General features: G+C 31.6%; 1 protein-coding gene across 1 annotated transcript; it reads right to left on the reverse strand.

Annotated features, from left to right (window-relative positions):
• Positions 1 to 2,185: 2,185 nt before the first annotated feature.
• On the reverse strand, positions 2,186 to 8,149 carry LOC120187980 (AP2-like ethylene-responsive transcription factor At2g41710). Its single transcript, XM_039191555.1, has 9 exons — positions 7,799 to 8,149; positions 6,579 to 6,661; positions 6,430 to 6,438; positions 6,252 to 6,340; positions 5,453 to 5,526; positions 5,334 to 5,384; positions 4,243 to 4,307; positions 3,458 to 4,086; positions 2,186 to 2,423 (listed from the first exon to the last, which is right to left on the reverse strand). Exons 1-9 carry the CDS (start codon positions 8,008 to 8,010, stop codon positions 2,364 to 2,366), a joined length of 1,272 nt encoding a protein of 423 aa, XP_039047486.1. The 5' UTR covers positions 8,011 to 8,149; the 3' UTR covers positions 2,186 to 2,363.
• Between the last annotated feature and the right edge of the window lie 7,679 nt (positions 8,150 to 15,828).

Genomic DNA, 15,828 nt, shown 5'->3' on the forward strand with positions numbered 1-15,828 from the left:
GGGTTCCAAAAAAAACTTTGGCTAGGATTTTGTAAAATTGGGCCTACTATTGGGTCACTTGTAATTGGGCTTTGGGCTTGATGGGTTTCTTTGTAATGACCTATAAAATAATAAAATAATATTAATATTTAATCATTATAATAAAAAATAAAAACAATAAAAAAATAGACAAAACAGGTGTCTACATCAAATTTTCTAAAAAAATCAAGTATGCCCTCGAACTTAGCCAAAAAAGCAATTAATCTCATTTATCACATAATCGTCCACCATGTACTACCATAACAGTATCGTGAACTATAACATCAATATTCTCGATTGCCATGTAACCTTTGTGAATTGTCATGTAAACGGTGTGAATGTCAACGTTTGATTCCGTTGGTTAAAAGGTTAGATTGATTCCACCCCCAATTTAAGAGTCTCATTGAGTGCAAATAATGTTTAGGGACCACACTAGTTTTCCCCCAAAAGATTGAGGACCTCAATTATCACTAAACATATATTTTTTATTTTAATGACACTTTTGTGTGCTCTTGCTTGCAATAATATTTTTTATTTATTTTTAAATTTAATTGATGCCTAATATGCATCAACATTATATTTTTATCATAAACTAAGATAATTTTTGTGTTATGAAATTTCTTATCAACTTTATTGTTTTATATTTGTATAATTCACATATTAAATTTATGTAATGAATTTTTTTAATAAGTATAGTTTAATTTAATTATTTAATAATTATTTGTTTATTGCTATTTAATAGTTTTTATTATTTTTATTTTTATTCAAGTTTTTTTATATTAACAAATGTTATCTAATTTTTAAAAATTGAAAATAGAAATCGTTATTTGAAAACAAAACATAAATATTTTCTAAAACTAAACGGTTTGTAATTTATTTCACTTCATTATAAAATTCATTTTCATATTATTATTCTAATACGATCATAGATGAGCTGAAAGGATGAATAACATCACTCCTAAAAATATTAAAATTTTATTTATTTTTTATTAAAAATTATTTCTATTTCTTTTAAAATTTTGTAAATCTGTCTCCCTTTAAAATTATAATAAATCCATCCAGTAATACAACTTTATAATATTTAATTGATATAACAAATATCTAGATTATATAAAAACATCAATATTATTGAGCGGTATATAAGTTAAAACTCCAAATCTCATCACAATTAGAACAAAAATTTAATATTTTTTTTAAAGCTGAGGGCGTTTTTTTTAAAACTCCAAATGTATTGTTGCACGAACTCATAAACTCAGTGGTAAAAGACTTGTTATTATTTCTTAAGGTCTCGAATTCGAGCACTAGCAATATCACGGATACGAGCGATCAATATCAAATGGTTTGGAGTTATCTTTGAACGGATACTACATTGTACTTACTTAGATTAATAATAAAAATATATAGTTATGTGATATAAGTTAATAATTTAAGATTAAAAACGATTAAAATAAACGCGACCGAAAATGCAAGAGTAAACATTTGATAGAATCGAGTAATGTTTTTAAATTATTCGAATTTACGAATCCTATTTTATAATTCGAAGTGACTAAACGATTTTTCGAGTTGAGAAAATTTTTTAAAATTCAAATCGGATCAAATTTGAGTTTTTGTGTAAATTTAATTATAACTGTAATTATGATATTGTTTTATTTTAATTTAAATTATTTTTATAACCATATATATATATATATATTCTTCATATTTTTTCATATGTAATATACATATCATATAAGACTCAAACTTGAAAATTAGTCCACTAATTCAAGTTATTTAATTTAATTTTTGAAATTTTTTCAAATCGAGCAAATTTTTAAAATTACAATTAATAAAATCAAAATTTCAAATTGAGTATAACTCACCCCTACAAATCTATTATAAAATTTATAACATTTTAAATTGAAAACGACTTAAAATATTAAAATTTTCTTTCTTCATAAATATTATATTGCTTATAACATTTTCAATTGATAACCGAAACTATTATATTTTCGCAACGTTTAAAGTTATAACCAAAATATTATAAGAAATAATATTTTAAATTACGTCAAACCTAAATTTTATAATATTTATAACATTTTCCCATTGTTTTTTAGTCATAATCAGACTTTGGCTTATAAATGCTCAATTGCAAAACCGAATCATACTTGTGGATATAATACTATCAGATGATACAGGGATAGCTTTCATGTTATACAATATACACTGCATTTTTTTCCTATGCTCTCAAAACTCAGGTGACAAACTTGTACAAATAAAGCAAAAGTCCGATTCTAAGATAAACTGACCCGTGTTTTATAAAAAAGGAAATCTGCAACATAAGAATTCAAGCAAAACACCCTCGTCACTCATTCCTCGGGCCGAAACAAAGTATATGCCGAGCTCGAGCTCGTCCCCGTCTTCGTAACCTGCATGGAATCAGTTCTCTAGTAAGGAAGAAGAATTAGGGAGCTTACAACTTACATAACCATCTGCGCACCTCAAGGAGATAATATTTAGTTTCAAATATCCAGAAACAATGAGTCAACAACCCTTCCATTTTCGTTATCGTTAGGAAATATATAATGTTTGAGGCGATACGAAACACGGCACAAGCCTCTAATGCCACTAAATCACAGTTAGATCGTAACAAAGCATTTTCGGTTGGTCCGTCAAAAGTATCTTTTGGCAGGTTACTACAAGTATATAGGGATGGCAACTCAACCCGAATCCGACGGGTTCCGACCCGACCCGACCCGATCGGGTCGGATTTTTTTAAAAAAAATTCGGGTTCAGGTCGGGTTGGGTCGGGTTTTTTTAAATACACTGTTCGGGTCGGGTCGGGTCGGGTTTAGGGTAAAAAAAATCTGACCCGACCCGACCCGAAAAATATATATAATTTTATCTTATATATTTAGGGATAATTACAATAATATCCCTCCATATATAATTTTTTTCAATTAAGTCACTGTTTTCATTGAATTAAAATTTTTTTTTTTTCGGGTCGGGTCGGGTCGGGTTCTAAGTCATATATTCGGGTCGGGTCGGGTGAAACATTAATTTTGTCGGGTCGGGTCGGGTCACGGGTGGAGACCCTTTCTTCTCGGGTCGGGTCGGGTGGCCCAAAAACCCGACCCGACCCGACCCATTGCCATCCCTACAAGTATAGTCATGCCACAGCCATAAAACTGCAATGAATACTGTATTTTACCAACTAATATAATGATGGCTAATCTCAAAAGGTTGTTGATTTGGTAGATAGAAGTTATTAAAGCTTATTAGTATAAACAAGTAAAAGCTTATCTTATAGAAGAAAAGATATCTAAAAGGTTATCATGCTTATGGTACTACTAGAGACTTTTATCAACAATGTCTTGTCACCCATCATCAAATTTATGATTAATGATATCATTTTATTCTAGTTCTTCTAAAGAGATAAAACATCAATGTAAATTATACCAACCTCAGGATTATGAGATGGTCCAGTGGGAAGAGCAGGAACAAGGGATGTCCAAAGCACAGGGTCCACCAAGGAGTCTATGGTATTGTAGGTGGTGAGAAGTGGAGCAGACAAGAAGGGAGTCAAAGGGAACACATTTTTCTGAAGAGACAATCCACCAGTCATCCCCATTGTGGCTTCAAGTCTACCACTCCCAGTGTCATGATTTACTGATTTCTCAGCTGCCTTGCCAAGATCCATTTTGTTTATAGTATTTTTGTTCTCATTCTCATCATTTTCAGTATCCTGTTCTTGGTTTTTTAGAGCTTTCTCTTGCAGGCTCTTGAAATCGGCAGAACAGGACAATATACTCAAGGCAGAGACAGAGGACCCTTTACGTTTTGTCCCTTCAAGAGATGTGCCAAGACGGGGCATCTGGTATGGTTCAGTAGGCTGCACTGCCCATTCTGATGTTTTAAGTTCACTGCCAATGTCTTCTGGACATGCATGTTTAGTTTCTTCAGAAGACTTTGCTCCAGCTTCTGCTTGACGAGTTTTGTTGGTTCCCCACCACTTGATATGACCAGTTAAATCAATCTTTCTCTCGATGCAAAAACCACCAATATAATCATTTTCTGTGGCAGGATCATCACCTACACAATTGGTTTAACATGATAGAATTGGATGTTACTAGGGCAAGGAACCGGCATGTGAATTTATAATAGACTAGAGATGGTGCAAATACTTCACATTCTACCAAGAAAACTAGTTGCTGGTTATTTAAACTTAAAATTAAATTCCATACTCACCATAATGTATACTATTAAAGTATTCCGATCCAGAAACACGACCAAATGATGAGCCCCACCGGCGACTATGATAGCCAAAGATTCATATATTAAAAATTAAATAATAATAAAAAAAAAAGTGAAAAGGGGAGAGAAATAACATTAATAACCAATGCACAATATGAAAGATACCATGCTCCCAAATGTTGGAAGTGAACAATATTAAGAAATTTACAAGAAATAAAAAATAAACAACACTTCTTCAATACCATACAACTCAAAAGGATATGATGCATGGTTCAGAACATATTAAGGGGAACAAAACACGAATGATTGTTTCTTCAGACTTCTTTCAGCTATAAGGGATGTTTTCTTTGCATTTTGAAAACGTAATATTGAGAGAAGAAAATGTACATGGAAACTTTTTTTCCTGGAAGATAGATGAGTTCAAATTCCCATCAAGAATCTAATGGAACAGTTTCACAGGAAAGTTTATGAATAGCTGCTGAGACACTAACTTATCCACCTGTATTTCTAATTGAAGTATGACATTGTGCAGACCTTCAAGTTGTTTGGCAAGTTCTAGGCAGAATACAATTCCTGGAAGATAGATGAGTTCAAATTCCCATCAAGAATCTAATGGAACAGTTTCACAGGAAAGTTATGAATAGCTGCTGAGACACTAACTTATCCACTTGTATTTCTAATTGAAGTATGACATTGTGCAGACCTTCAAGTTGTTTGGCAAGTTCTAGGCAGAATACAAACTACTAAATAGAACATATTTTCTTTTGGTGGTTGTGGAAAACAGATGGATAAATAAATATCAAAACTGTTGTATTACATGAAAAAAGGTTGTTTAGTTTAACTTTAACTGGATTTCGGGTTAAGCAGGATTTAGAATATTCACAATCAAGGTGACAATTCTGGCAGCAATGGCTTGTCTGGGTTGTTGAATTCTGAAATTTACTAGACACATCCAAAATTAGGTGTGAAAACTAAAAGTGGAAGTTTAAGCAGCAATTAAGTCACCAATATTTTAAACTAGCTAACTGGATGGTACAAAATACATGTTTGCAGCATGAAAATGGATAGATATGATAAAATTGTACCTTGAAAGCCCACGATATTTAGAAATTCCTCTTGAGAAACCACTGCTTTTTCTGTAAATAGAGGAGTTATAAGTAAACAGTTCTAAACTGGAATACAGAATTCTAAAGTTCGCACACACCTTCGAAGAGATGCAAGGTAGTCCTCTCTTGACACATTCTGCATCTCTTCAAGATCCCTAGTATAGTCAGTAACCTGCACATAAATTCCCTTGCTTTAGAACATTCGATTTCAGGTAGCTGAGGGTTAAAGCAAAAAGGTGATGAATATATTCTTTGTGCCAAGCCAGCTCTCTTGAATACACTCACTTTTCCTCAAAAAGTACGAAACTCACCCAAACAAAATCGGAGAAAGAAGAAAAAGTGAAAATGGTATCAATTTCATGTCCCCTAAAAGGTGAAACAAAAGTTTAAAATGCCATATTTGAATATCAAAAATAGGAGTAAGAAGTAAGAACTGAAAGGCAAACCCATGATTGCTAGGCAAAAGTTAAAATCTTATGAAAAGAAAACGTTTTTTGACCTTTTTTCAAAATATATATTTATATTATATATAATGCAAGAAATAGATATTTAATTTGTATAAAACAATCAATTTCGGATTTTTTTAAGTCTAAAAATATTTTATTTAAAAAAGATTTTTGAAAAAAGATTATAAATAATATGACAGGTAGTACTTTTTTCCACTAACATATTAGTCGATGGGGAAATGTGCTAGATAGAATTCATGTTTGAATACATGATCGTGAATTCTACCCTCTAGTATCAAATTGACAAAAGTGATATGATTTTGGTACGGTATTAGAATTACACATTAACTGAATTATTTTCAATTAGTAGGAAAGAAACATGATGAGCGTTCCGGGACCCAATATTTCAAAGCATCTACTTCATCTACTTTTGGTGCTGTGGCCATCTTACAGGAAAATTAATAAGTGTCCCAGGACCCCAGTATTTCAAAGCAGCAAGGTCATATGCCCTTGCAGCAGCCTCCTCCTCATCATATGCCCCTGAAAATATGTTTCTTAATAAATAGAAAATAATAGAATGAATGGAAAAACATGTTCAATAAAATAAAGACGTGAATCTTCTAACTTACCTAAGTAGACTGGCAATAGCCAAATACCAATCATCAAATGCACCAAATAAGAATAAAAATATCGTCAGTTTCCATGAGAAATATTAATTATTAAGTTGCAATAACTAGGCTTCACATCTAATACAAGAGAGAAAGGTAGAGAGACAGACCTTGCTTCCCCTTTTTATTCTGATTTTGATTCCAAGTACTTTTATCCCAAAGGTGAGCTTCATAACGACCAGTCCATCTATGCCTATTACATCAATGTTGAACCACAAACATCAATCACCCATGAACAGGAATGAAATGGTATTAAAATTCTTTAGTAGTTTCAAAAGACATGCAACTGTAAAAGAAGCATCACCCAAGCGAAAGGTTGTGGGATTAAATGGAATCTTTATTTCCTTCAGAATGGAAGTTTATCTATTTAGTATAGATCTCAACTCAACTTCAACTTGCAATCATCCCTAATAGACAGGATATCAATTGTAAACCACAGAAACCTATGTGATCTAGAAATACGAATAGCTTTAAGAAACGCTATCCTTGTTGTACGCATACTTTGATTACCTTAGCTTAAACTATTACTTGCAGATTAGTACTCCAATACATGCTCACAACTGAAAAATAAACATACACACTAGAAAATTTTGAAATTAGAATTAACATCTCTCCTAGTTCTAGGTCTTTCAGTGACCACTTTGTGTACCTAAGTGAAAATCTATTGATATTTTTCTCCCAAACTTTTCTGCATTACGCTTTTCAAACGCTGGAAGACTTAATATGCTATCATTTTGTGCCCTCCCTAGGAGGCTCAGCACATACACGGCCATTCGCAGCATCCTGGTCAATTAATCAAAGGAAAATTTCCAACTTCATCTCTCTCTGAAGTTTCCTTCTTACCTGTCTCAAGCACCAATTATCAAACACATCAAAGGCATCAATCGTGTCCATTGAACTTTCACCACCAATTTTCCTGTACTCACAACAATGATAAACTATACAAATCGACAAGTTCTCACAATTCAGTTCCTTTTACAGTCCAAAAGCTACGGCTTTGATCAATTTGACTGCTAAGTGCTAACTTTAGTGATAACTTCCAGCAACAATTACAAATGCCCAAAGCTAAAACCAGCGGAATCCATATCAAATCCATCAAAAACCATTTGAAACTTCCACCTTCCTCCCATCAATTAATCTAATAAACTAAACATAAAAAATCAGATTTCCACAGATTCATACATCAACTTTACATAAACTATAACTCCATCCTTATGATCTTTTTATTTAAATAATAAAGTAGAGATTTCAAGTAAACCAAGCAAGTAAAACCAAAAACTTTTAAAATAAGTAAATAAATTTCAGTAGTTGATTTGTTTTCCTTTTTTACCTGGTGACTCCTCGGTAAATGGAACTGCGTTTGCCGGCGGTGCAAGGCCGCATCTGACTGATACGTTCTTTAGCAGTGCAGCCCCTCTCTTTCTTCGCTTTCTTCAACCCTCTGCACAATAAAAGCTGATCGTTTGCTATCACAGTCTCCGAATTCTCTCCGCCACTGGCTTCCGCTTTCATCCCAGGATCCGAAGACGACGTCGAAGCCATGTTTAACGAAAAAAATAAAAAAAAGGCAAAAAACCCTAACCCTAAGCGAAATAATTACGAGAAACCAAAGAGAAAAACAATGAAGTTGAGAGTGAAAGTGTGAGTGTGGAGCTGTTGGATTTTTGGGGGACTGATTTTCACTGTGAATGAGAAAAAAAGAATAGGAGAAGACGGGAAAGACTAAATTACGAAAATGTTCTGAATAGTTCTTGTTATTACCTTGGCGATGATTGAGATTGACAAATATAAAAAGGCTGTAACGGCTAGGATAGAGGGATGCGTAGTTCTGTAATTTCAAAAGTCTCTGTGGCTTTGCACGTGGCGACAGCAAGGAGTCCCACGACATCGGCCTTGCATGTATGATTGTTATTATAATTGATTCCCAACCAAAGGACATAGAATAGCAACGGTGTTTTTTCTCTCTTTCTCTTTTTTTATAATAATCAATTTCTTATTAATTGATCAACTAATGTTAATAAGGTATTGCATATGCAATAGTAACCCTCTTAATTTTAGTTTCCTCTAAATATTAGGATTTGAATCTTTGACTTAATTTAAGAGATTTAGTATCTCATCCCATTAGATCAACTGGTTGTTGATAACAATGGTATTTATTAAGGAGAGTATAAAAATATAACTTGTTAATATAAAGTTAAAATCAATATAAATTGATTAAAATCAAAAATTTTATTAAAAAATATAATTTTTTGGGTTTTAAGTTGAAATAAAAAATATTACATTGTTGATAATATTTTCAGTTGTAATCGAAATTATTGTAAATTATATAATTTGTTTTTATTGTAATCCTAAATCCGTTGCAATATAATTTTTCAATTATTTTTTTGAATTAATTACTGGTATTCGATCTATTGATCGACTAATCCAGTTTGGGTACTGTTGAGGCCAAGATTTGAACCCCTGACCTTGCTTAAGGGACCTAGTGTCTCATCCCACTAAATCAACTGATTGTTAATTATTTTTTTTCAATTATAATTGAGAATATTACGAGTTTTCTAATTTTTAAGCTATACAATATAACAATTTTGTTAAAAACTGCCTTAAACTAATTTTAAGTTAAATTATCGTACATCAGAATTACATTGTTTATACATCAATATTTATATACCAAAACATTATTAAGAAATTTTAAGAAAAAAAATTACACCGTTGATGCGCTGGTCACGTAATCTCAACGGTGAGAATTTAATGAATAAAATAAAGTATAATGATAAAATTAACTTCCAGTGTTTTTTCAAATAATTATTTTATTTTATATTTTTTAGATCATTTAGACTTAATGTTACAATTTTTTGTCAAGATAGTCTCTATTAGATGAAAGTTATTATTCGACTAATGGTAAATATATGTTAACGTGATATTTTTATATATGTATAATTGATTACGTAACATGTGTCATGTAATCAAAAATGATAATACGATATATGTCACGTCATCCAAAGCAATGATATGGTATACTTTTCCACTCGTTAGTCAACTAACGATTTTCATCCAACAAAATTATTTTGATAAAAAATTAAAACGTTGGAGGTGTCATAATGGTCATTCGAGAGGTCTAAGATCGAATCTCGACTTAAAGTGAATAATCTACCTTTTTGAATTAGGTAAAGTCGAATTCTTAAATTTTATCTTTTACCGAATCTGCATCTTACCAGAGATTCACTTGGAATAGTTTGGGAATTGATTACGTGTGAAAAAGGATGAGACCTCACATCGCCCTTTCAATACCAACACGATTATAAGTTGTCTTGATTGCGGAAATGAAAATTCGAGTTGCAAATAAATTCTTTCTTTTATTGCTCTTGTTTCTCGAATTACAATGCTTTGGGTGACTCCCTCATCTCTTTTCCTTTTTTTTTCATTTATATAAGATGGATATCTATTTAATATTTATAGGCATCCAAAAAACCTAAAGAAAATTCTAGCATCTTTTTCATTAAAACTAGATACACGAATTAAAAGAAAATAAATATATAGATAAGATCTTAAATTATCCTAAATAAATAAAAGAAAATCTAAAGTTGAATTTAATTACAAATAATAAAAAAATAATTAAAAAATCGTAATAAATTAAAATTCTCGTATTGAACTCGTATTCAATTTTCTGCATGTGTTATCTTCGTTAAAATAAACATCATAATGTCCGATTGAGGTATTCCAAAAGGTGTTGAAAAGCTAAATGAAAGTTGGTCCACTTTCAAGAAGATATCATGCCTTGAAAATGTTCTGATCTCATTCATAAATTCAGATTGGATACTGCAGAGGCGATGACAACCCTCTTAACCCAGTTTGCTCCATTCGCAAACGCCAGAGTTCGAATCCCTAACCTTGCTTAAGGAATCTAATGCCTCATCCCACTAGACCAACTGGTTGATTTATTTGGAATTTTAACTAGAGATATTTTTAACCCTCTTTATAGGCGCTTAATAAGTTGATGTATTGTCTTTGACCTATCTCTTTAATTGAAATGTATATTGTTGAACCATGTTTTATAATATTTTGATATAACAAATTAAGACAAAATGTTTTTTTTTTGACTTGTTTGAATTTGTTCAAAGTTTTCAAAAAATAATTCAAAGTCCATTAAACTAGAATTTGAGCACAAAACAGTTTTCTGAGTACATAGTACCGATACTGTTCTTATAATATCGATACTACATGAATAATATCGATATTGTTCATGTGGTACCGATACCAAAGGTAAGAGAAGTATTAATACTCTTTAGGTAGTATCGATACTACCAGTTGTTTTGTAAATTGCTCAAATTCCAGAATGCAAAAATAGGTATCGATACTCAAAGGGGTACATATAATACATTACACAGTGATATTGATACCATGAAGCATAGTATCGATATTGGTCAAGCCCAATGGTCTTTAATGGCTAGTTTATTTCAAAAATTACAAAGGTAGTACCGATACTCAATAAAGGAGTACCGATACTCCATGTCATGGGCAATTTTATTTTGCAGAAAATTAATCCCCAACGGCTCCAAAACATCCTCAACGACTAGAAACGGCCACAAAGTCATTTCAATATATAAAAACAAGTTTAGGACACTTGAAGAAGGTTGACCAACACCTATCCAAGCATTCATACACAAGAGAAAAGTTTTTCAATCTTTATTTTCTTTATGTTGTAAATATTTGTGTTTTGAGCTCATTGCAAATCTTTTAATTGTTTTATCGTGAGCCTAAATCTTGTGAACACTCTTCCTTTTGAGATATTTTTCTTATTTACTTCTTATTCCTTTTGTAAAAAGGATTGGTTCTAGCTTAGCCTTTGAAAAGCTAGGGAGTTGTAAAGGTTATCTTTATCCTGGAAAAAGAAAGAACAAATTAGTGAATTTGTTAGAAAATCCTTAGTGAGGAGCTAAAGTAGTGGATGTAGAATTGGTTGAGAAGTCGAACCACTATAAATCATTGTGCAAATTGCCTAATCTTTTTACTCCTTACTCCATATACTAAAAAAAGACAATTCACCTTCTCTTGGCACATTATTCGATCATTCAATTTGAGTTTCATCGAAATCACAATAATTTGTATCAGAGCTTGACCCATTAAAAGGTTTAACAACCTTGAGACGATCATTGAAAAAAGCTCTATCGATGTAACACCCCAACCCGTATTCGACACAGATCCGAGTCCGAGGTGTCACATTGACTTTTAAAAACTTATACTTGCATACCAACATAAAAAATTTCCACTTTTATTCAATAAAGGTTCATATTATTACAAATAAAGTATCTTCAAAACTAATTAGAGCGTATATAATTTAAAACATTAATTACAAGCCAACTAGTTCCAAATAATAAAATACATATGATTCAAAACTCTTTTCTGATCTGATTATAATAAAGGAGAGCTGACTTGTCTTGCTCCTCTTAGCTTCTCTTCTCGCTTTTCGTAACCTACGTGTGAAACACTCACACGCTAAGTCGATGACTTAGTGAGGCATAAATAAACTTACAATAACATATCATTACTAATTCCTACTATGCACACTCCATGTAATCTTAATAAATTATAGAATACATTATGCATCAAAACATAAATACATACATACATATACATATCATTTCATTATTCTTATTATTTTTCTTAGCATTTTCATTAATCTATTTTATCATATGACCCTTTACTTACCATATATATACACATTAACATCATATAACACATATATCACTGCACAAAGAAACCAACATATCATTATACCAGATTTATTTATTTTGTCTCTTTATTAGCCCATGTACAAATGTGAGAACTATAGATATGTGAGTACATAGAGGTTGTGCACTATGCTGCCACCACAGCTCGTATAAGGTCCCACTAGGGGCATATGAATTTGTCCCTAATGACCATTATAAAATGTCTCGAAGGACCACTATGTCCCGAAGGACCACGTAGAACCCTCGACTCTTGGCATGCCAACTATACCTCTAGCTCTCATGACACATAACATGGACATTATCATTTATCTTATTACACATTCACACATTCATATCACATAGTTCTTTCGCATAGCTCTTTATCACATTTTTATATGATCACGTAGTTCACTTCCATATAATTCACATGTCACCTATGCCTTTTCTCATATTCATATAAACATATCATTTCATTCACAATCACATATCTCATGTTCATATCATATATCTTATAACAGATTCTCATATCATCACATATCTCATTTATACTTATTCACAATTACACTAACATGTACTCATTTATATCATATATCATATACCAATACATATAACACATACAATCATATCAATACATGCCTATATTCATGAATTCATGCATCATAATATAGGAAATAGACTCATCGCAAGTCTTATTTCCTTTAAACATCATATATCAACTAATATGCACTCAACTGGCCTCACTAGTCAATATCGTTTTCATATCTTATCTCGATGCCTATTTCTTATTGACTTGTCCGAACGTTGCTCTCGATCGATATCTACACAATCATGTATACATATCAACATTCCAATTATTACAATTCAATCTTTAATTTTCTAAAGCTAAAAGAAAAGTCTATTTTCAATTTCCCTTTGAAGATGTATTGGTACCCACTATAGGGTATCAGTACTACCCTAGCTGAGGGTATCGATACCAATACGGGTATCGGTACCGAAATTACATTCAATATTTACCTGGTATCAATACCTCCCTTATGGTATCGGTACCCTTTGAATGCCTTCGCTATTTTTACTCTTGAGGTATTGGTACATGTTGAAGCAGTACCGAAACCCCTTGCCCAGATTTTCCTTTTTAAGCCCGAAAATCATACCAAACTCACTTAATTTGCTTCCATAACCTCCTTTTAACCCTTGAGACTTAACTATACTTATTCAAATCAACTTATATCACTTTAATTCATCCTAATCTCCAGTACCCTATATACACACTTGAATTCAATAATCAAGCCAATAAATCATCATGTTCTAAATTCGTTTCTAACACTCCGAATTTCTTATTTAGATCCTTGACAAGTCAAATTTCACTTCAAAACTTATTTATTAACTATATCTCAATAATTCCTTTAAAAACTCTTTACCATCAATCATACTTAACTTAATCCTCTTTGAGTTTTAAGCACTCTTAAGCTTTCCTTAAGCTTTTCTATCACTCCAAGAACTAAAACCAACTTTAAAATGAAAGAATTAACCAGCTTGAAACCAACTTACCTTAGCTATATAGACACGAGAGAAGAAGAAGAAGCTTGCATTTCTCCAGACTTTTCCTTTTTCATTTCACATTTCCACGTGTTATATCCATTAAAAAGATAGAATAAAAATCTTCTCTTAGAAAAGACCATTTTACCTTTTTTTTTCTTTCTATCTTTACTAATCAATCCCACTCACATAATTTCCAATTAAATCCCTAAACTTTTAATTTATTTCAAAATTGAGCACAAAGTTTCCAAAATTTACATTTTAGTCACTAGCTCTAATTTTGGGATGCTATAAATCTCCCCTCCTTTTTAAGAAAATTCGTCCTTGAATTTTCATTGCACACTTTGATATGAACATATCTTCTAATGTTCTCATGATACTTCATTTACTTAATCTTTTCTTCATTTAGTTCTTCAACTACATTTTTCCTTTATACATTCATCTACTGTCAATTATCATATAAACAGTAACCAGTAATTTCAAACATTTCCATTCAAAATCATGAGTCAAACTGCTTCATTATTAATCTCTAATTACCTTACTACAATAACCAAACCTTTTGTTCTTATATCATCTTCATCCAAATTACAATACTCATATTCTTTTATCATCTAAAAGATAACACTCTTATCTTACTTGATTTTTTAAACTCTATCCTTTTCATAATCAATATCTCCTTATAACATGACTAAACCATATGTTTCACCCGTGTTATCATACTCTTTTCATATCACTTATACTTATCTTTGATTACCCATCTTTATTACATCTTCAAAACTCTTATAATCCATATGAATTGCCCAAAATATTGTTCTTATACAAAATCCTTATTATATTTACCATATACATATTCTACTACTATCTTTAACTTCCTTTGGATATACAAATTCTTATCTTCTTAGCTATAACATCTTTACATAATCAGAATACACCACCATATCCAAATCCACATCATACTGGATTAACTTAGCCTGATATTTTTTCCAAATCTTACATCTCTATCACCTTTACTATTATAGCTAGTCAATAGCAACTATTTAGTCTAGGACACAAGCCCTAATCGACTAATCATATACATCATTTCCAATTGGGATTATCTCAACAATAGTTTACTTAACTGATCAAATCCACATTCATTCTCATACACCATGTAATTTACGTTGTTCAAACTCAACATTCTAACTTTCTTGTTCTTATAAACTGATCACCTATGTACCCATTCTTAAACTCTTCTTATCAATCCTTAGTTCCACTCAAACATACGAATCCTCAACTCCTTCACTACATCACATTTATATGATCAAAATATACAACTGTATCCAGATTCTCTTCATATTTGGTTATTTTAACCTGACAATATCTTAAAATCTTATAACTCATTCCATCTAGAATGCAAACCCTTACCATATCTACACTCTTGCTGAAACACAGTATTATCCCTTTTTTTCAAATTCATAACTCTGGTTTCATTCATCTTATAAACTTGTCACTGATACACCTATTCTTGAACTCTTCTACAAATTCTAACCACATCATTTGATCTTTCAACGTTCTTATGGTGACACTTGTTCACCATATTCTATCTTATTCACGAAATAACGAAACTACTCCATACTACTTTTCTGATTCAAAACAGTAAAACCCCTTAACGTTATTTTAACATGATTTTAACTTTCTGAAATCCACCTTTGATCTAACGAGGCACTTCCTGAGGTGTCTTCTCTTCATCCTGCCTGGTCAGGGCAGGTGAATTGCTATCACCATCAAGTTTATCACCTCTCAATTATTTCGAAACAGTCATTATCATACTTCTATTATAACATAATAATATAATTCTATTAGCAAGATAACACACTCCTTACTCTATCAGATCAGAAATTTTCACTTTGAGTTGGCATGTACACATTTTAAAACTCTTTTAACTTCAGTTTAAGCCTAGAATCGGCTAAACATTAGCTCTGATACCATTAAATGTAACACTCCAACCCGTATCCGACCCAGATCTGAGTCCGATGTGTCACATTGACTTTTAAAAACTTATACTTGTATACCAACATGAAAAATTTCCACTTTTATTCAATAAAGGTTCATATTATTACAAATAAAGTATCTTCAA

The sequence above is a fragment of the Hibiscus syriacus genome, unplaced genomic scaffold (genome assembly GCF_006381635.1).
Source record: "Hibiscus syriacus cultivar Baekdansim isolate YM2019G1 unplaced genomic scaffold, ASM638163v2 tig00116937_pilon, whole genome shotgun sequence".
Lineage (NCBI taxonomy): Eukaryota > Viridiplantae > Streptophyta > Magnoliopsida > Malvales > Malvaceae > Hibiscus > Hibiscus syriacus.